This window comes from Choloepus didactylus, chromosome X (genome assembly GCF_015220235.1).
Source record: "Choloepus didactylus isolate mChoDid1 chromosome X, mChoDid1.pri, whole genome shotgun sequence".
Taxonomy (NCBI): domain Eukaryota; kingdom Metazoa; phylum Chordata; class Mammalia; order Pilosa; family Megalonychidae; genus Choloepus; species Choloepus didactylus.
The window spans coordinates 29,248,442-29,271,957 of NC_051334.1; the positions used below are offsets into that span (position 1 = coordinate 29,248,442).

At 36.9% G+C, this 23,516-nt stretch overlaps 2 protein-coding genes across 2 annotated transcripts in view; one reads left to right on the top strand and one right to left on the bottom strand.

Annotated features, from left to right (window-relative positions):
- The window catches only part of LOC119523695 (melanoma-associated antigen B4-like), a 68,403-nt gene that overhangs the window by 13,241 nt on the left and 31,646 nt on the right, over positions 1–23,516 (top strand).
- LOC119523697 (peptidyl-prolyl cis-trans isomerase A-like) lies at positions 22,314–22,802 on the bottom strand. Its single transcript, XM_037822505.1, has one exon. It carries the CDS (start codon positions 22,797–22,799, stop codon positions 22,314–22,316), a length of 486 nt encoding a protein of 161 aa, XP_037678433.1. The 5' UTR covers positions 22,800–22,802.

The following is a 23,516-nucleotide window of genomic DNA, read 5'->3' on the forward strand; positions in this document are numbered from 1 at the left end:
TGGTAGATTTCCCAATCACTTGCTCCCTTCCTATAAGAAGACTATACACCTCTGCCCATTGCCATGTGATTTTCAGAAATGCCCTGTGAAAAGGATATGTGTTCCTTTATATGATGTAAAGTTTGGGCACTGTGACTTGGTTTGGCCAATATGATGCCAATGGATTGTATACATTACAACTAAGCAAAAGCAGAAAAAAGCCATTGCGTGTTTCAGCTCTTTTTTTTTCCCCTTCTGAAACAAGAAACACATGTCCCAAATAGGAGCTGGTCCTTCAGAAGGAAACCTGGAATGAAGAAGACACATGGAGCACATCTTCAGCCACCATAGCCAAGATGTAACATGAGTGAAAATAAATTGTGGTAAGCTACTGAGAATTAGGGTTTGATCTTACCACAGCATAACCTGAAGAAAGCTGAAAATACCAAGAACCTGTCTTTTAAAAAAAAAGTCTGTGTGGATAGCCAGTTTTTTCCAGATAGCTCCTAATTTAGCTACAGAAATTAAACTAAGTATATAATATAACATTATATTATATCATCATATCATATCATATTATTTTTCTGACCATTAACACACCAACCTAATTGAATAGAGGCAGTTTTAAAAAAAGCCTATTTGTTAAGGATAGAGGAAAAGGAATGAAGTGACCCAAATCGCCATTCCTCCCAATCTTGTCCTTGAGCAGAATATTTTCAACATCTGGATGTTCTTCGCTGAGATGGACATAGTTTACAAGGGATGTGCATTACGCTAATTATGCATCTCAGCAGCAATTGGCTGAGAATTGCTTGTATTTACCAATAATGACATAAGTGTCAAGCTCTGGATCAAAGCATTAGCCAAAAATAGATGAGCCAAACCATGGCAGTACTGAGGTTCCAAGGTTTTTATAATCAGAAGAAAGTTTTTGTTTTATCACCTTATTTATTTGTAAAGCATGCTGAGAGAAGTAGGTCCATTTTTTTAGCTTACATAGGGAATAAATATTTATATTTAGAGATTAAAGCAGTTCCATAACCAGGTGTCACCAACCAATACACACATTGCTCTGATTCCAGTTCATATATAACAACGCATTCTAAACCAAAATACAATATCTAAAAGTAAATGCAGTCAATATTATTTTGACCTCTTTTCCAAGGAGAGAAAATCATATATTTTAGGAAATTTTCTAAACACCTATTTTGTCAATCATTTTATCTAAAAATCAAAGTCTCTCTTTTCTTAAGAAAAGTGTTCTCTTATTGCATCTTTTGCTACTATTTCTATTCCATTTCTTGTGATCTGATCTTCAGAGATACAATTATCTTCGCTGCCTCTACATTTACAATTTCTCAAAAATTTTCTCTCTTTATATTTTCTCTCTACCTAATGGGGAAAACCCCTCAAGTTTTCCTCTATCTTAGTAATTCTGCAGAGTCAATTTCCTCTTTACTGTTTACAATACAGGTTTTTAATGTGCTAAATAATTTTCATTTCTTTATTAAGCTTTGTATATAACATTCTTTTAATTTCCCCTTTCCTTCCTTTCTCTTTTATCAGATCTTGTATCCCATCTTCTATTTCTTACAGTGAAATTTTCTCAAGTAGTACTGTGAACACATATCATATTTTCTTCTGTTTTCTGTAGTTGATGCTTTCAAAATTATGCTCTTCCACTGCATCATCTCTTTTCATCAGCTCAGTGTTGGACTTTTACTCATCACTCTACAAGCAATTCCCTTTGTCTTACCCTGGCCTCATGGAATGATTCTTTTAGCATCACCTCATGGAAACTTGGATGCCATTAGAACACACACCCCCCTCCTCAAGTAGTAAGCTGGAGGTGAGGCAGATGATAGACACATAATCAGTTCAGCAATTTGGCAGGCGGAGAGAAATGGTATGAAAAGAAGAATTATGATGAACATTGTCCTTGTGTAGATTCTTCTCTGCATGTGATATATTACAAAACCCTTCAGCTTTCTATAGTGGGCATCCCTGCCCTGTTCCAATAACTTGGGTAGCTACTCCAACCCTCTCCCTGATGCTTCCTTGCCTGGGTGATTTCCGGAGTTTGACCATGACTATTTTGATTGCTGTGGAACTCAGTAGCAAAAAGCATTCCCTCAGCGCTCCCTCACCTCAGACCTTACCCTTCATTATTAAGGTGGCATTTGTGGATTTCTGTCAGATCTCATCTACTTACTTCTGGCAGTGCTCAACTATCCTCCTAGGAAAATTCATTTTGAACTAATATTTGGTAACTTCCATATATGTGGTCCCATAAGCACTAACTGGATCAGCATAAATTTTTCAATGTTTGGCATGTGGGTGCCATTCTTCACCAGTTGCTAACTTCAGTGTAGCAGAGAGAGGAAAGTGATACCATGTTTCCCTTTTACACCCAGTGTTTCTCCCAGAAGCCAGCTAAAATTTGCCAAAGATTAGAGAGAGCACTGGTTTTCTGCATGGTGTAGAAAGGCTTTTTTTATGTAATTCATTTTTTTAATTCAGTTTTATTGAGATATATTCACATACCATACAATCATCCATGGTGTACAATCAACTGTTCACAGTACCATCTTATAGTTGTGCATTCATCACCCCAATCTATTTTTGAACATTTTCCTTACACCAGAAAGAATGAGAATAAGAATAAAAAATAAAAGTAAAAAAGAACACCCAAATCATCCCCTCCATCCCACCCTATTTTTCATTTAGTTTTTGTCCCCATTTTTCCACTCATCCATCCCTACACTAAAGATAAAGGGAGTGTGATCCACAAGGCTTTTACAATCACGCTGTCACCCCCTGTAAGCTACATTGCTATACAATCATCTTCAAGAGTCAAGGCTACTGGGTTGGAGTTTGGTAGCTTCAGGTATTTATTTCTAGCTATTCCAGTGCATTAAAACCTAAAAAGTGTTACCTATATAGTGCGTAAGAATGTCCACCAGAGTGACCTCTCAACTCCATTTGAAATCTCTCAGCCACTAAAGCTTTATTTTGTTTCATTTCACATCCCCCTTTTGGTCAAAAAGATGTTCTCAATCCCACAATGCCAGGTCCAGATTCATCCCCGGGAGTCATATCTTATGTTGTCAGGGAGATTTACACCCCTGGGTGTCAGATCCCACATAGCAGGGAAGGGCAGTGATTTCATCTGCCAAGTTGGCTTAGCTAGAGAGAGAGGGCCACATCTGAGCAACAAAGAGGCACTCAGGGGGAGACTGTTAGGCACAATTATATGCAGGCCTAGCCTCTCCTTTGCAGCAACAGTCTTGCCAAGGGCAAGTCCTGTCGTAGAGGGCTCAACCCATCAAACCACCAGTCCCCTATGTCTGTGAGCACATCAGCAACAATACAGGTGAGGAAGTCCAACACCTTTGCGTTCTCCCCCAGCTCTTCAGGGGGGCCCTGAATATATATTTTTATTCTCCACCCAAATTACTTTAGGATGTGTTGCTATTTCATTCTAATCTATATAGATCTACCATAGCTCACTTCCTATTCAAAGTTCCATGTAATTGTAGTGTTTGAACAAACTGACTGTAGAAGTTATATTGTTTAGAAAATATAGATCCTACACCAAATAAACTTCTCTTCCCTTGGTCTCACATGGAAGTTGAAGTTTGAACATAGTCAGTTTCAACCTTTACTCTTTTGTCTAATTTTCTCTACTCTTAACCAGATCTGCTTCATTCATATCTCTAATTGAAGTCTGGGCTCTATTTCAGCTTTTTTTTAACAGCTGCTGTATGTGCTAATACTGACATTCATATCTGCTGAGCTCTAGCTCTGAGTTTCAGGTGTCACACAGATACCCAATGTTCCAGAGACCAATCAGGTTATATACAAAGGGTTCAGCATCTCAGAGTTTGGAGACGGCCATTACAATTCAGGAATAGATTTGACTGCTTTAAGAGCTTACAATCTAGGGACCATTACAATGATCACTTCCCTGTTAGGCTGTGCTCTAAGATTCAATTCTGAATTTACACATTGTAGTTAGTCCATACTGGTGAGGCATTATAGTGTTTGCCTTGGTTTCTGGCATACTTCACTCAACATGAAGTCTACAGGATCCATTCACCTCGTTGTGTGTCTCACAGCTTCACTCCTTCTCATAGTTGCTCAATATTCCATTGGATGCATATGCCACACTTCACCATTCTGTTCCTCAGTTGATGTACCCTAAGGCCACCTCCACCCACTGCAAGTCATGAATGCTGCCTCCATAAACACCAGTGTGCAAATGTCCATTCATGTCTCTGCTCTCAGATCTTCCAAATACATACCCCATAACGAGGTTGTAGGACCTTATGGCCCCACATACTTAGCTTCTTGTGGAACCACCACAGTGACCTCCAGAAAGTCTACACCATTCTGCCTCCTCATCAACAGTAAATAGGTACATCCCTCTCTCCATGTTTTCTCCAGCACTTTTACCTCTATTTATATTTTTTCCTACAATCTTATAGAGATATATTCACATAACATACAGCCATCCACAGTGTACAATCAGTTGTTCACGGCATAGAAAGGCTTTTAATTGATGAAAATTTTACTTTCATCTTTGAAATCAGAGATCCATTGGCTAGCAATTTTTCTAAGTTTGCCTAGCCTTATTTTCAACTGCCACTTGAAATTTTTTTTCCACTTTCTTAAACTTAACATCTTACCATGTTCCCCTTCAATCTCAGTAGTTAAATTTTCCTCACTTTTCACAGTAAACATAGAAATTATCTGATGGGCACTCATTCACCATCCTGCCTCCAAACCTACAAATTTACCTACATCCTCAACTATTCTTTTTCCTTTCCCATTATAATACTAACATTAATCTCCTAATCTGTCTAGAACCCCTAACATATCTCCACACAAATGATTCAAGGGTCATTTATCCTATAAGCCAGCTTTGAAAACTTACTCTCCCATATTCCTCATATCTAATCCAATGCTTCATTCTTTTCATTTCTGCTGCTATCAGCCTACAGTAAACAACCATCATCTATAGGCTGGACTACTAAATAGCCTTGATCTGCCCTGATCAACTATTGCATCCTTGAATTTGTTCACTATATTATAGTCAGAATGATCTTTCAGAAATGCAGATCTGATCATGACCCTTCACCACTTAAAATACTTCAATGTTTCCTATTGCTCTTTAAACAATAAAATTGACATGTCCTTACTATCCTCTCTAGCCAAACCCTATACTCTTCCTTGTTCATCATGATCCAAGGCCTTTGTGCATGCATTCTCTGTGCACATAATGTTCTTTCCTTCCCTCTTTACCTCATCAATTCCTACACACCCATCAGATTTCAGCTAAACCATCATTCCTTTGGGGAATCCTTTCCTGACTGCCTATGGCCTGTCTCCGTTAGACCATAAGTTCCAGGAGGATAGAGACAATATTTTTTTAATCACAATTTTATCCCCAGAATGTAGCATAACTCAGAGAACAGAGTATGTGTTCAATAAATATTTGTTGAATTAATGAGTACTGAACATAGGAAGAGGAATCTATAATGGAAACAGAGAAGAAACAAGCTTGGGTCTTGGGGGAAACTCGATAGAGCCTTTAGCTTCAGGAGTCAGGGGATAAAGAGCAGTTCACAAAGGAAAGGAGAAGTAAACACATCAAATGCTGCTTGGAATTCAGATGGACCCATGAGTTAACCGAAATATAGGTAATTGATGATTCTAGGGATAGTGGTTTCAGTGGAGTGACTGTTAGGTCCAGAGCCATTCAAGAATTCACACAACACAGTGAGTCATGGTTTAAGTAGAGAGTTTAAGGTTTATTAGAGGAAGAAAGCAGAAGAAAGCAGGTGGGAGCCATCAGAAAAGAAAGAAAGGAAAAATGGCTCTGGCCCTCTTTCTGAGAGCAGCATTTTTTAAAGGAAAGCCCACTTTGGGTGTTGGGGGGGAAGGGTCATGCTGAGTGTGTTCTGGGCCTCGATTGGGTGAGTGCTTATCAATTTCTGCTGACTGGTTACTAGGGTTCTAGCACACTACTCTTCTTTGATGTGCACTATATTATCTATGTGGGGGAAGCAGACCTTTTGGCTTGTTTGTGGTCATTCATCTTATGGGCATATCTGATCTTGCCTTGTCTGCCCCCTGGAGTCTAGGTGCCACTGTGACTGGGATTCCTAAAACAGCCTTCAACCCTTAGTTTATGGCACACCTGGTATTTATGAGATAAGCAGCAGGGCCCGTGGATCAGACATTCCTTCTATATGTTAGACTCTTTTTTCTGGGGTCTGACAGTGACAGAGGTAGAATCTGAACTATAGCTGCTTGAAGAACACAATGGAGAAGGAGAGATAGTGCATATAGATGGGTATTTAAAAATGTTTGTCTCTGGAGGAAAGGAGAGAAATAGGGTGGCATGTGTAGCAACATGTGTTTTAAAAAGTGATCCTTTTATTTTACTATGGGAGAAAGATATTTATGTTTAAATACTGATGGAAAAGAGCCAGTTGAGAAAGATTAAAGATATAGAAATTAGAATAATCCATAGAGTGAAATAGATACCATTTTTCTTTAGAGAAATAAAGCAGATTCACCTTAAGTGAGTCTTACTTCCCAATCACCAAAGACAGACTTCTAAAATCAATAAAAACAACTAAAACTTAGAAATTTAGCTTAAAATGTGAGAATGAAAATATGATAATTATGAAAACTCTTAAAGTTAACATAGTACGATTCATAACACCCCACCACCACCACTATAGAGTTAGGAATCACTGGAAATTTAAGTTTTATGACCTTTGATACAGAGATGAAAGCTGCACACCAGTGCCTCCTATTTAAAAGTTATTTTAATAGGTTTGGGTTGTAAATATTGCTGATTTTTCCTTGTGGGAAAATTCTAAAGCTCATTAGTGGTTGTTGTTGTTGATTTCATTCTAGTTTATAAATTGATTACTGTTGAAGAGCACGATGACAATAAATGAAAGAAGAGGGCTAGGGTCAGAAGGGCTCAGTGACAGACCTAGCTCTGCTGCTAATTAGCTGTGGGACTTTGCCCAGGCCATTTAATCTTTCCTGCCTGACTTTCCTCATCTACAAAATAAGGATAATAAGGTCTAGTCAACTTTCCTCACAGGATACATATTGTGAGGATCAAATGTGTTCATGTCTACAAAAGCCCTTCTGCTCATGTGAAACGCTACACAAAACTGCCGAGTGTGAGTACACAAAACCTCAGGGCAACATGTCACTCTACCACTTTCCAAGCATGGGACTTCGGTCAGGCTTCTTTGCATGTCTATTACCCAGTCCCTCACCTGGGAGATGGGGATAATGTACCCTACCTCCCAGAATTTTTATTAAGATTCAAAGAGTTGTGAATGGAGAGAGCCTACCTCTTAAATATGCATTGATTTGAGATTTTATTCTGCCTGTGAGTTTTGTTCTTTTATTTTCAATCCAAGGAGAGATGACTCCATATGAATGATTTGTCATCAGGAGGGATTCAGAATTAAATGCGATGAAGTCTTTTACAGTGCTGCGGCTACTCATTCGACGGTTCCCAGACCAGAAGGTATCAGAAATGCAGACTCTCAGGCTCTAATCCAGACTCAGAGAATCAGAATGTGCATTTTAACACAATCGCCAGGTGATGAGTATGCAGGTTGTAAGAAGTGGATTGTGGATTCAAAGACAGCAATGTCTATACTGTAACCTATGCCATTTCCTCCTGTTCATTTTTCTTTGTCTTCAGTTCCCCAGCTCTGTTTTACTATGAAAATGAAATGAACCAGAGAAGGGAAAAATGGAGCGAGAAGTTGAACAAGCTTCAAATGTATTTGTAAGGCAGTTTTACCCTAGGGTAAGAACTCACCCAGGAGCTGCCACGTGCCTTTGTATTGTCACTCATTAGGTGGCTATGCCTGGAGTAACACTGTCAAAGTGGGGGACATCTGATCCTCCCTACCCATCTGTTCTTTAACTTACCATCAAAGGCATTATCAAAACAAGCTGTGGTAAGGAGAGTGTCCAAGTTATTGCTCATTAACAACCAAGGGAGCCATGGTTCTGAAGATTTTCAGGGTGGGTTCTTAGAGGTGAAGGTGACATGTAGAAAAATATTTATGCAATATGCTTATAACTTTTTAGTAGTTATTTAGAGGTTTGCCCTTTTTTTGAAGTAGGCAAATAGTGAATAAAGTTGAGCCTATATCAAGAAATTTCAATAACAATCAAACCATGTGGTCTGAGTGTACCACAGTGAAAAGGTTTTTGTTTTGTTTAGTTTGTGTTAAACTTTGTTAAGTGATCACTTTGAGGACTGGGGAAGCGCGTTACCATGGACACCAATGATATTTCAACAGTAAAGGAAGTTTACACTTTGCTGATGAAGGTAAGTCCACCTTAGTTCAAACCAAGATCTACAGCCTTTTGCTAAGTATCAAGAGAGTCATCTTATCAGTGTTCCAAAGGAAAGAGATTTACAAGTTGCCCAAAATAAGTTAGTGTCTCCTGGGTTGAAAAGATGTCATGAGAACGAATGCATGGGAGATTATCAGCGGAGCATTTCCAGATGAAGCCCTCACTTTTTAAAATTGTTCTATTTCCTTCATTAAAATTCTCCCTTTAAATGGCAAATGGTCCTTTAAGCATAGCCTCTAAGATTTTGATTTATGAAAAACCAGATGTTAGTGCAGTTTGATTTAAATGTCTTTGGAGGTAGCTGTGATTTTAGCAGCAGTATATATTTCCTTTATGCAGAGGCCTCCCACAGACCATTTAAAGATTTGTGTGTCCCTTGGAGATACAGGTGAGGGAACTGTTGCTCTTTGCCTCATGCTAACAGGCTCAATTTTTCAACTTGTAATTAAATAGCCCATAGTCATCTTGAGGGGCTCCTAGACCTGGTGCTATGCAAGCAAACGTTGAGAAAGTTATGGCAAATAAAGGCTAAGAAGGTGCTCTCCTGAGCCATCAAGATGATTAAATAGTCATATCCAGCAGAGCCCCTCAGAATGCAGTTAGCAGTGATTGTGAACGTTCGAAAGAAATACAGATCCTGTCATTGCTGAATCAAATCGAAGTTGAATAATGGATTCTTCTCTTACAATCTGGGTACAAAACTTCAAAAAAGAAATGTATGAAAGAATCTTTCACCAATCACATTACGAGTGAAAACACTCATGATCTAAACAGATCAGAAGAGCATTGGGCCAACATTTTTTGAAATTAAGAATACTATTTGAAATGTAAATTTAAATCCGCAAGTGTTTATTGTGCTCAAGATAGTAGTATCAGCTAATAATAGCATGAAATCATCATGTTTATTGAGACATGTCAAATTGAAGCATCCAGAATGCTGATAATATTGATGCTATTATTATCCAGAAATAATACATTTCTGTAAGAACAAGTTTGATTACACCATTATCCCAATAAATGTGCACCAAAGTACCAAATAATAAACTTTAAAATACTGCTCATTTTCTCATATCTATGTAAACATACATACATACATAGAGCAGTGCATGTATATTAGTGGTTTACAACTCTTGGGCATCAATATCACCTGAGGAGTTTTAAAGAATTAAATGCCTAGGACCCACAGTAAATATTGTCCTAAAATAGGATAAGACCCAGTCTTCAGTACTTTTTTAAAGTTTCAGGTGATTTTAATGTATAGCTAAGGTTAAGGACCACTGATGAATATAATTTATGAATAAATATAAATGAATTGAAGGTATGGTCTGAAACCATTTTTACTGATGAGGTAAGTGTAGGATTAAAAAACTCAAAAGATTCCTGGGGAAATGACCCTGATGGCCCTGGGTGTGCATATGAATGAATGTGAAGAAGAAAAAAGATTGAGACATAGGACAGGTCGGTTTTTTAATCCATGATGGGAAGGATGGAGATGGAGTGGGTAAAGAAAGGGGCAAGAGTAAGGGAAGGAAGAAGTCTGGATCAGGAGTTTGGGCTGCCCAGGCAGATGTGGTCAGGTAGACAGCACTGGACATCTGAAAAGGAACAGCTATTTATCTAATACACAGTGAGCTCGGGGTTCACTGTACATTGCTTGTACTACAGACTTTGCATTTGTGAAATCAATGTCAGAATGTCTCAAGGCAATCTAAGCCCTTAAAGTATCAAAGATGAAATGAAGAAGAAGGAGGAAGAGGAGGAAGAGGAGGAAGGAGAAGAAGGAGGACGAGGAGGAGGAGAAGAAGAAGAAACCTTCAAAATCTGCCTATTAATAAAGAATGAAACAGAAGTAGGTTTTGTTTGGGTTTGGTTTGGTTGGTTAACTGCAGAAAATAGACAAACAAAAAGCAACTAATGATTGCATTTCAATTTACAATATTCAGGTATTACTGTCATTTAAAAGATTTACTACAATTTTTAGCCAAGTGAACCCCTAACTTTTTTTGATCATACATCCCTTTCAGTAAAAATTTACATGGCTATTTATAAATTGTGTAAATATAGCATTTGACTTATTTGTTAAGTACACTTAAAACAGGCCCCAAGTGTAAAAATGTAAAAAGGATGAGATAATGACAATATTATTTTAAATGAGTTTCTACATTGTTAATGTCACATTTTTTTTCCCACACGAAAAGTGTTATTAATAATAACATTTTAATGAGAGCAATGGGACTAAATAGGCTTCATTATTTTTAAAAATCTTGGTTTAGCACCCTATAATGGAGTTATTCTTGTTTTAATGGCTCTCATTACTGAAAAGTATATTTCACAAAATTATTGAAACTTGAATGGGAGAAGAGATCACTGGTTGTGTTTTTGAAATTGAAATACTAATTTTTACTTATTAAATTATAATACTGTTTTAAATTCTATCCACCAGTTATTTAAAGTATCTGTTGAAAAGTTTTTTAAACATACAGATGTGAGAGCTTTTACAGGTGACATTATTTTGAGCAACAAAATCACATAGCAAAGGAAATATTTCCAAATATTTATCAAAATCATCTCTCCATAGCATAAATTTTTTTCTTTTATAAAGCAGTTACTTTCTCAACTATTATTAACACATTGCTTTTACCTTAAAAAGATAGATAAAGTATGTTTATTTGTTGGCATCTGTCTGCTAGGCAGCCCACCACTGACTGTTCAGTACATAAAAGTACAGCTTAGAAAGTTAGACATTTTGAAAGAAATCAGTGTTTAACTCATCTTTAAGTTTAAAAATTCTTAACTGGTGAATTTTGTTAAAGGAGGCTTCCTCCTCAATTACTGTCTTAATTTTTAAATGTAATTTTAAATATGTAATGTAAAATAAAAAATGTCTATAGAAATGTGTATTATTGTATAGATGGATAGGTAGAGTTAAGCAGTTTAACAAATATGGCAAACACCCACCATCATCTAAGCCAGTAAATAAATCCCAGAGGACCCACCTGTGAATTCCTGATCACACCATTCCCTGTCAACCAGAGATGATCATTATACTGACTTTTTTTTTTAAACTTGGCATTCATTTAATTAACATCTATTTACTTAAAATACATAGAAGGGTTAAGGCAGCCTTATAATCATATTTTTTCTTTTTTTAATGCAATTTTATTGAGATACAGATACCACACAATCCATCCAAAGTATACAATCAGCGGCTCACAGTATCATCATATAGTTGTGCATTCATCACCACAATCAATTTTAGAACATTTTCATTACTCCAAAATAAAGATAAAAATAAAAAAGAACACCAAAACATCCCATACCACTTATCCCTCCTGTTATTTATATACATTTTTTGTCTTTATTTTATTACTCATCTGCCTATACACTGGGTAAAGGGAGTTTCAGTCACAAGGTTCCCACAATCACACAGACACATGATAAAAGCTATATAGTTATACAGTCATCATCAAGAATCAGGTCTATTGAATCATAGTCTGACAGATTCAGTTATTTCCTTCTAGCTATTCTAATACACTAGAAACTAAAAAGGGATATCTTTTTAATGCATAAAAATAACCTCCAGCTTGACCTCTCCACTCTATTTGCAATCTCTCAGCCACTGAAGCTCTATTTTGTTTCAGTTCTTTTCCCCCATTTGGTCAAGAAGGCTTTCTCAATCCCATGATCCAGGGCCATATACTGACTTCTTGATTAATCATTTCCTTGCATTTCTTTTTACCTTTCACCACTTATGTACGCTATCTTAAATAATATAGTGCCTTTTAAAAATTTTTGTATGACAGGAATCATACTCTATGAGTCACTTTGTTTTTGTTGTTGTTTTGCTAATGTGTTGGTATATTTATATCTTAAAGTGATTTAATTTGTACTTTCCTGATTATCAGTGAGGTCAAGCACTTATCATACCTTAATTGCAGTTTTGTGAGACCATGAGCAGAGGGCCAAGGTAAGCCATACTTGGATTTCTGACCATGGAAACTGTGAAATAATAAATGTGTGTTGTCTTAAGCCATTGGGTTTGTGATAAAAAAAAAACTAATACAGCAATAAAAAACTAATACAGCATAGCAATAATGACAGTTTTGTTTCTTTCTGAATCTTATACCTTTTATTTATTTTTCTTGCATACTCTACAGTTGAATAGAAGTAGTTATGATGAACATCCTTATCTTTTGTCCTTAACACAAAGAAAAAACTTTTCAGCATTTTACCATTAAGCACTATGCTTATAGATATCTTTTATAATATTGAGAAAGTTCCCTTCTATTCCTCTTTTGCTAAGAGTTGTTCATAAAATCATTAGTAGATGTTGAATCTTATCAAATGCTAAACCTTCTTCCATTGAGAGGATCATGTGATTTTCCCCATTCTAATGTTAATGTGATTAATTTGCAAGTATTTAACCACCCTTGATTTGTAAATGTTTAACAAAACTTGGATTTCTGGAATCAACCCAATTTGGTTTATATTCATGAGTAAATTAGCCTGGGATTTTCCTGTTCTTGCAGAGTTTTATAGTATCAAGGTTAGGTTAGCATCATAAAATAAGCTGGGACTTATGCCTTATTTTTCAATTTTTTTGGAGAATTGATGTAACATTGTTTCCCTTTCATCCTTGAATGTCTGATAGAACTTTCTGGTGAAGACTTCTGGACCTGGGTCTCTCTTTATTGAAGGTTTTTGATTATTGATTCAATTTCCTTAGTTGTTCTTAGATTCTTTACTTTTTCATTTTGAATTAGTTTTGAAAATTTATATATTTCTAGAAATTTGTCTATATTGCATAAATTTGAAAAATTACAGAAGGATCATCTTAATGTTCTCTTATCTTGATAATATGCTCAACATCTGTAGTGATGTCTCCTTCTTTGTTCCTAATACTGGTTATTTTTGCTTTTTCTCTTGTTTTCTTGGACAAGCTTTCCAGAAGTTTGTTAATTGAAGAACCAACTTTCGGTTTCATTGATACTCTATTGTACATTTGTTTTCTGTTTCATCATTTTCTTCTCTTTACTTTTTTTAATGCTTTCTTTGTGTTTATTTTGCTGATCTATTTCTAACTTCTTGGGATGAATGTCTAGTTCATTAATGTTGGAGCACTCACCCAAGTGTTTGGAGAGGAAAGAGCTGCTGCAAAGGCCCTTAGGAAGGGTTAGATTCCCACTCTCTCAAGCCCCAAGGATGCAACGTTGTTCTGTAAATGACTCTCAGACTTTGAAATCTAATGGAGTTTGTCCTGTGGGTTTTAGGAACTGTTTTGGTCCTGTTAACCCTGTTTTCCTTACTGTTTCTCCTTATGGCAATGGGAATGTTTATCCTATGAATGGCCCTCCTTTGTATATATTGGAAGCATATAACTTGTTCTAAGTTCACAGATCCAAAGCTAAAGGAGAATTATGCCTTAGGACCTACCATGTCTGTAATTGATTTTGATGGGATCTTGTACTTAACTATTGTTACTGAAATGATTTAAGTTTCTGTCGTATTGTGGGATGAATGTATTTTGTATTTGGAAAGAATATGTTTTTCTGGGGTCCAGGGGGTGGAATGTGCCGGTTTGAATGTATTATGTCCCCCAGAAAAAGCCATATTCTTTGATGTAATCTTGTATGGGCAGACATAATAGTGGGGATTAAGTTGGAACATTTGGATTAGGTTGTTTGCATGGAGATGCGCCCCACCCAACTGTGGATGATAACTGATGGGATATGTCCATGGAGGCATGGCCCCATCCATTCAGGGTGGGCCTTGATCAGTGGAGCCATATAGATGAGCTGTCTCAAGGGGAGGGAAGTCAGTGCAGCTGTGAGTGACATTTTGAAGAGGAGCAAGCTTGCTAGAGAGGAACGTCCTGGGAGAAAGCCATTTTGAAACCAGAACTTTGCAGCAGACGCCAGCCACGTGCCTTCCCAGCTAACAGAGGTTTTCCGGATGCCATTGGCCATCCTCCAGTGAAGGTACCCGATTACTGATGTGTTACCTTGGACACTTTATGGCCTTAAGACTGTAACTGTGTAGCCAAATAAACCCCCTTTTTATAAAAGCCAATCCATCTCTGGTGTTTTGCATTCTGCAGCATTAGCAAACTAGAATAATTAATTTTCTTCTTTTTAAATATACACATTTAAAGCTATAACCTTTCCATGTAAGTATTCTTTAGCTGCATTTCATTTGTTTTGGTTTGAACTGTTCATTATTATTCCCTTCAAAATATCTTCCAAACTCTATTATAATTTTCTTCCTGGACTGGTGGATTTAGAAATCTTTTTATTAACTGCCAAACATATGGGAGTTTTATAGGTTTTTTTTGTTGTTGATATTGCTGTTGTTACTGTTGTTAAAGATTTCTGTTTCTATTGAATATTCTGTGTGGTGTCAAACCTTTGAAACCAATTGAAAAAAATTTATGGCCCAATATATGGTCAATTTTACAAAGTGTTTCATTTGCATTTGAAAAAAATGAGTGCTCTGCAGCTATTGAGGGCAATGTTCTATACATGTCCATTAGGTAAAGTTTGTTAATCACAGTTAAATCAACATTCTCAGTGTTTTTTCTTTAATTTACTAATCCTTACTAATGTATTTTGTATTTATTCACCAGGATTGTATATTTGCTTATTTTTACTCTTTTGTTGATTTTGTTTTATTTTGAATCTATGTTATTATGTGCATACAAATTTGTTTTTTACCACTTCCTGATAAATATAAGCATCTTTTATTATAATGATTTGATCCCTTTTTCATAAGAAATGCTTTTTCACTAAAGGTCTATTTTGCAGGTACATAGGCTTTCTTTTATTTAGTATTTTGCATGCTAATTTTTTTCATTATTTACTCTCAACCCTACTGTAGTTTTATGTTTAATATGAATTTCTTATAAAGAGCATATAGCCGGATTTAGTTAATTTTTCAGTCTGTAAATTTTGTCTTTTAAGTGGAGCATTTAATATATGTCATTTAATGTAAATTTTGATATTTGGGATTAGATATACCTCTTCTTATGGTAACTTATAATTTTCAAGCTATTTCTTCATTTTTTTTTGTCTTTTCTTACCTTTTTATGGGGGGGAATATGCATGAATATCTTTCTTTCCTTGCTTATCCTTTAACTAGTTTGAAAATGATACAGTCTGTTTCTATTCTGTAATTTATTAACTAGAAATCACAATACATGTACCAACTTTATCATGTTATAAAATTAATAAATACTTTACCTTCCTTCTAGAAAAATTGAGTACCCTAAAACAATTTAATGCCACTTACCCTCTATCTCACATAAGTTCTTGTTTACCAGTATTTTAGTTCTAATTTTTAACCACATAAGACACAATTACTATGTTTTTATTTTTTTTTACCATTCATTTAGATTTGTGCTGATTTGGATCTGTTATGTACCCTAGAAAAAACTATGTTCTTTTAATCCAATCTTGTGGGGGCAAATCTATTGTGAGTGGGAGCTTTTAATTAGGTTGTTTCCATGGAGCTGTGACCCTGCCCAATCAAAGTGGGTCTTAATCCCCTTGCTGGAGTCATTTAAGAGAGCTCACAGAGAGAGATCTCAGAGAAGCTAAGAGAGACATTTTGGAGAGACATCATGGAGGAAGTTATTTTGAAACAAGAACGCAGGAGAAGAAGGACCAGCAGATGTTGCCATGTACCTTCCCATGTGACAGAGGAACCCCAGATGCCATCGACCTTTCCTCAGAGAAGTATCTACCGTTTGATGCCTTAATTTGGACATTTTCATGGCCTTAGAACTGTAAATCTGCAACCTAATAAATCCCCATTGAAAAAGCCAACCCATTTCTGATATATTGCATTCCAGCAGCTTTAGGAAACGGAAACAAGGTTTATCCTCACATTTACCACTTTTTGCACTCTTCATTACATTTTATCTAAGACTTTCTCTCTGAGATTACAAATTTTCATAGTTTTGTTTGTTTCATTGTTTTTGATCAGAAAATGTCTTTATTTTGACCTCATTCTTAAAAGTTATTTCCACGGAGTTGAATTCTTGGTTAGCAGTTATTTTCTTTAACACATTGAAGATATCATTCTTCTGTCTTCTGCCGTCTGTTTTTAATCTAGTGGAGTCATTCTAACTCATTTATTTGAAGATCTTTTTTCTTTGTTGCTCTTAAGATTTTCTCTTTGTTTTTAGTTCCACTTTGATGTGTCTAACTGTGAATTCTTATATTCATCCTGTGAAATTCATCAGGCTTTGTAAATCTGTAGAATGATGTCTTTATTTTGTTCTGGAAAAATTTCAGTCTTTATATCTTCAAATATTGCCTCTGCTACATTCTCTTTTTTCTCTCTTCCTTGTGTTGTGATGAAATATATGCTATACCTCACACACAACCTTGTAATGTCTCTTAATCTCTCTTTCATACTTTCCATAAAAGTAAAAAATATATGCTGCAAATACATCCTATCTATAATTTCTTCTTAATTATTTCCAATTCACTAATTTTCTCTTCAGTCATGCCTCCTGGTAAACCTATTCATGAAGTTATTAAATTTGGTTATTTAATTTTTCTTTTCTAGAAATTATACTTGATTTTTTTCCAATTCTCCTAGGTATATTTTTAAATATCTGTTCCCTGCTGATATTTACAAAATTGTGGTTTTGAAATATATAGTAAGCATGGTCGAATTTCTCATCATTGAAATAGAGCAAACAAGGCCAATTTACCCTCCCAGCTTAAACAGCTAATTAATGGACAAAATATATGTAACATAAGTTTTCAGACATTGGACAACAGGCAGCACAGCAAATTCATCTCTTGGAAAGAGAATCAAATGAGGTACTGTGAAATCATTGCCTAGAGAGAATTGCAAGGCCATAATGCAGGGAGGGAGAACCCTGAAAGAGCCTCTAGTCTCCCTGAGTTGTGGAGTTGGAGTTAAGAATCTGGAGAGGCCAAGGTGGCTAGAATTTATGAAACAGAAAGGAGAGGTCTGTAAAAGAGAGAACCCCTGAGATTACAGTGTTGTTCTCTTCAGTCATCATCTGAATACTTGTCAGCACTTGGGAAATAACCAACACCAGGGAAAAAAACATCAGAAGGTGCCAGATGAAACAATCCCCTGAGCTCATACAGGGTCTGGAGTACTTCACATGCCCACGAGCAGAGTGAAAAAACCTCATAACACCCAGGGGATTCAGTAGAGGACTCAGAAAAGGTATTTAATATCTCAGTAATGGAGAAAAATTAGCCCTAGACTAAACAGTTGTCTGGTTCTGTCTGCCAAAGCTTAAAAAGAAGTCTTAAGATAATCAAATTGCTTGGAAGTAATTTAACTGTGTTCTGGGGGAAAAAAAAGCAAAAAATCTCAACAATATTTATAGGAATACAAAAATATCCAGCTCCCCAAGAAGGTAAAATCACAGTGTCTGACATCCAATAAAAAATTGCTAGGCATTCAAAGAAGCAGACAAATGTAACTCATAATGAGGAGACAAATCAATCAATAGAAACAGAAGTAGAAAATGACACAAGTGGTAGAATTAGTAGACAAAGTTATTAAAATAGTTATGACAACTATATTACATGTATTTAAGAAGGTAGAGCATAGCAATAGCATGTTAAGGAGAGATCAGAATATATTTTTTTATAAAAAGACCAACACAAGGAGGTACTAAGATGGTGGCATAGAGAGGAGTAGAAGCTAGTTAGTCCCCCGGAACAACTAATAAACAACCAGGAACAACTAGTAAGTAACCTGGAATAACCATGTGGGGACAAAAGTGACCGTCCACTCACCATACACCAACCCGAATTGGGAGAATGCCCAAGATCACAGCATAAAATCTGTAAGTAAAAACTGCGGATCCAAGCTGGGAGTCACCTCACCCCACAGCCTGAGCTGCAAAGCCTCGTGGAGCCAGAGAGCAGCTCTCTCCCAGCAAACAAATATAGCTCAGCTGAGCTCCAACTGGGGTTTTATTTAGCAAGTGTGAACTGCTCACTATGAGCTCTGAGTCCCCAACAAGCAGACAGAGGCTTTGGGTGATGACTGACCTTGGAGAGCCGGAGGGTCACCTCAGACTAGCTCTGAAAGGGACTCTCTGTTCCTTTTTCAACTCAGTGGAGAAAGCCTCAGCCATTTTCAGTTCCCAGCGCTCTGACCCAGACAAGGGTGGAGATAGCACAGGCAGAGAGAGACCACTGAAATGCTAATGACCTCTCCCTAGGGGGTCTATATTCTCTAAGAAGAAAGAGGTGAGGCTCAGCTCTACTACCCACCTTCCATTCAGAACCAGACCCCAGAGTCTGGGGGAAAATAGCCATGGGCCACACTTCCTTACACCAGTCTGGAGCTATAGGCTGACAGGCACCACCTGCTGGGCAGAAAAGCACAGTGACCTGAGGCCTTACGGGTGTACCAATTTTCTAAGACACACCCTCAGGGAAACTGGATACTGAATATTTCTTCCTTCTGGGACCTGAGCCCATTCTGGTCTGGGAAAACCTGATTGGGGTAACCAAAGAAACCATGCCTAGACAACAGAAAACTATAACCTACACCAAGAAAAATGAGGTTATGGCCTGGTCAGGGGAACAAACTTGCACTTCAACTGTGATGCAGGAATTGAAACAACTAATAATAAGTCAATTCAAAAAGTTTAGGGAAGATATGGCAAAAGAGATGAAGTATATAATGAAAACACTGAACATACATAAGGTAGAAATTGAAAGTTTGAAAAACCAACTGGCAGAATCTATGGAAATGAAAGGCACAACACAAGAGATGAAAGACACAATGGAAACATACAAGAGCAGATCTCAAGAGGCAGAAGAAAACACTCAGGAACTGGAGAACAAGGCACCTGACAGCCTAATCACAAAAGAACAGATAGAGAAAAGAATGGAAAAATATGAGCAATGTTTCCAGGAACTTAAAGACAAAATGAAAAGCAAGAATATACGTGTCATTGGTGTCCCAGATGGAGCAGAGAAGGGAAAAGGGGCAGAAGCAATAATAGAGGAAATAATCAATGAAAATTTCCCATCTCTTATGAATGACATAAAATTACAGATCCAAAAAGCACAGTATACCCCAAACAGAATAGATTTGAATAGGCCTATGCCAAGACACTTAATAATCAGATTATCATACATCATCAAAGACAAAGAGAGAATCCTGAAAGCAGCAAGAGAAAAGTGATCCATCACGTACAAAGGAAGCTTGATAAGACTCAATAGAAACCATGGAGGCAAGAAGGAAGTGGGGTGATATATTTAAGATACTGAAAGAGGAAAACCGCCAACGAAGAATCCTATATCTGGCAAAACTGTCCTTCAAATATGAGGGAGAGCTTAAAATATTCTCAGACAAACAGACAATGACAGAGTCTGTGAACAAGATGCCTGTTCTACAGGAAACACTAAAGGAAGCACTGCAGACAGAAAGGAAAAGACAGGAGTGAGAGGTTTGGAAAACAATTTTGGAAGATAGTATCACAACAATGTAAGTACACTGAACAAAGATGACTGTGAGTATGGTTGAAAGACTAAGGTTAGGACAATGTGGGACACCAGAACAAAAGATGAAAGATAAAGACTGGGACTGTATGACTCAGGGAAACCTAGGGTGCTCAACGATTGTAATAAAAGGTACAAAAATGTTTTTACAAAGGTAGAACAAAGAATGTCAACATTGCAAGGTGTTAAAAATAGAGTGGGATTGGGGGGAAAATACAATCAATACAAACCAGAGACTATAATTAACAGAAACATTGTATTATGCTTCCTTTAATATAACAAAGGCAATATACCAAAGCTAAATGCATATGGAGGGGGTTGGAGAAGGGTATGGGACTCCTGGCATTGATGATGTTGTCTGACTCGATTCTACTTTAGGTTGATGCTATCTTTCCTTTTGTTGCTTTCTAGCTGCCATGTTTTTTTTCTCTCTCTCTCTTTCTCTTTTCTGTTTCTTTTGTCTCTCTGCCTTCTTTGACTCTTCCTCCTTCTTTGTGGAAGAAATGGAGATGTCCTTATATAGATAGTGGTGATGGTGCTAAATACATAAACACGTGACTATACAGGGAACCAATGATTGTTTACTTAGGATGGAATGTATGGTGTGTGAACAAAACCACCTTAATAGAAAAGGGTTGATGAAGAAACCTTGAGGGCACTACATTGAGTGAAATAAGACAGACACATAAAGGCAAATATTGCAGGGTCTCACTGATATGAACTAATTATAATATGTATACTCATAGACATGAAATATAAGTTACCAGGATATAGAATGAGGCTAAAGAATGGGGAGCGGTTGCTTATTATGAGCAGAATGTTCAACTAGGGTGAACTTAAACGTTTGGAAATGGACAGAGGTGATGGTAGCACGTTATGAGAATAACTAACAGTGCTGAATGGTGTGTGAAGGTGGTGGAAAGGGAAAGCTCAGAGTCATGTATGTCACCAGTAGGAAAGTTGGAGGTTAAAAGATGGGAACGAAAAAACAGTGAATCTTGTGGTGGACAACGTCCATGATTAACTATACAAATATTAGAAATCTCTTTCATGAACTAGAACAAATGTATGGCACTATAACTAGAAGTTAATAATAGAGGAGCATATAGGAAAAAATACACCTATTGCAAACTATATACTACAGTTAGTAGTATTTTAACATTCTTTCATCAACAGTAACAAATGTACTATACCAAAACTATGAATCAATAATGGAGGGGGGCAGTTAGGGGTATGGGAGGATTTGAGTCTCCTTTTTTTGTCTTTACTTCTTTTCTGGAGTAATGAAAATGTTCTAAAAATTGAAAAAAAATTAATTGTGGTGATGGATGCACAGCTGTATGATGGTACCATGGGCAATTGATTGTATACTTTGGATCTCTGGATAGTTGTATGGTATGTGAACAATCTCAATTAAAAAAAATTTTTAAAGAAAGACCAACACTAAACATCTAGAGATGAAAGAAAAAAACAATGTCTGAGATGAAAAATATACAGGATGGAATTAACAGCAGATTAGGCACTCACTGCAGAAGAAAAGATTAGTGAAGTTGAACATCTATCAGTAGAAACTATCCTCAACTAAATACAGAAGAAAGACTGGAAAAAGGGAAACAGAGTATCATTGAGCTGTGGACTTCAGATGGTGTAATATATATGTAATTGGAGTTTCCAAAGGAGAGGAAAAGAGGAGGAAGAAAACAGTTGAAAAAATAATGAACAAAAAATTTCCAAATTTGATGAAAATTATAAACCACAGATCCAAGAAGCTCAATGAACCCCAGGCACAAGAAATATGAAGAAAAGGCACCAAATCATAATAATAATGAAATTTCTCTAAACCAAAAATGAAGAGAAAATTTTGAAAGCAGTCAAAGAAAAAAGATACATTATGTACAGATGAACAAGGATGGCAGCCAAGTTCTCATCAAACATAGTGCAAGCCCAAAGATGGTGGAGCAACATCGTTAAAATACTGAATGAAAACAGTCAATCATTGTGGGGTTTGGATGAGGAAAACAGGTGTATTCTTACCCTGAGGGTCCCAGTTCAATATAGGGAGAATATCTACTATAATTCTCAACTTGGGTGGGCACCAAACTTTCTTTTATGTCCCCTTTTCACTGCTGAGCTATTAAAAGAAAAGTTCAAGTTAGCTTGTATTGATAAATGCCTAAGACAGAAGTTCCTTCAATGCTCTTTTTTTTTTTGGTTAAGTTTTTATTTCATAATCATAAACTTAACTCTGCAATCCAGCTAGACTTGCAAGGGGGAGGATAATGTAGAACCCAAAGAACTGCAATGAGAGCTCAAAGATGATAGGACACTGAGAGCAGACCAGGGGAGGTGGGACACTCTCCTGACCTACAGAAGAAATGGTCTGGTGGTTAAGACAAGCCACAAATCAAATTTTTAGACTCTTCCACAGTTGGCAATGGTGATCTTCTTGCTGGTCTTGCCATTCCTGGACTCCTTTGCTTTCACAATATCCATGCCCTCTTTCACCTTGCCAAAGACCACATGCTTGCCATCCAGCCACTCAGTCTTAGCAGTGCTGATGGAAAACTGGGAACTATTTGTGTTGGGTCCAGCACTGATGATGGACAAAATGCCAGGACCCGTATGCTTCAGGATGAAGTTCTCATCATCAAACTTCTCCCCATAAATGGACTTGCCAGCAGTGCCATTATGGTGTGTGACAGCACCACCCTGGCACATAAACCCAGGAATAATTCTGTGAAAGCAGGAACCCTTATCACCAAATCCTTTCTCCCCAGTACTCAGAGCACAAAAATTTTCTGCTGTCTTTGGAACTTTGTCTGCAAACAGCTCAAAGAAGACTTGGCCCCAAAGCTCACCATTCACAGCGATGTTGAAGAACATGGTGGGGTTGACCATGGCTGCAGACGGGGGACTTCAGTGTCAGGTGGTAGCATCTGCAAGGTCCTTCAGTGCTCTTTTAACAGCAATTTGGTGTCTTGTGCAGCACCTTAAGTTTGTTTTCAATGGGAGGATAGTCTGAATATCTTAGTGTTCCATATTTCTGGATAAGGAATCAGCAATTTTCATGGTCATTCTCCATTTCATTACAAAGTACTATAAACATTTTATTATTTAAAGGTCATGGTTTATATAATTAATCATATTGGTAATATCTAATTAACACAGAAAGCTGAGTACATCATAAAAAGGCACAATATGTGGAAAGCAAACAACAAAACGTAGGTGCCACTCCCAATTCCTGTGCAATGCAGAACTACAACTCATGCCCCAGAGACCTCAATTGCTATGTGTGGGTGAGACATTCTGACCTGTGGAGCGGGCACCATTATCAATGAAAACATACAAACGTAGTAAAGCTTTCTTTATTTTTAAGTTAAAATATGTATTAATAGAATTTCTAATAATTTCTACTAATCTCAATGGATCATATTGTTGTAAGTTGAATTGTAAGAAATTGTGTTTTTGAAGTTAAAAATGGTGAAATATTGGTAATTTCCTATGGTTCAACCTAATCCATCCAATTTCAGAGACTGCCAATATAGCCAAAAAGCATAGACTTGAGAGGTAGAACACTGGCTCCACCATTTAACTATCCCTGGAGCCTGTGAGGCA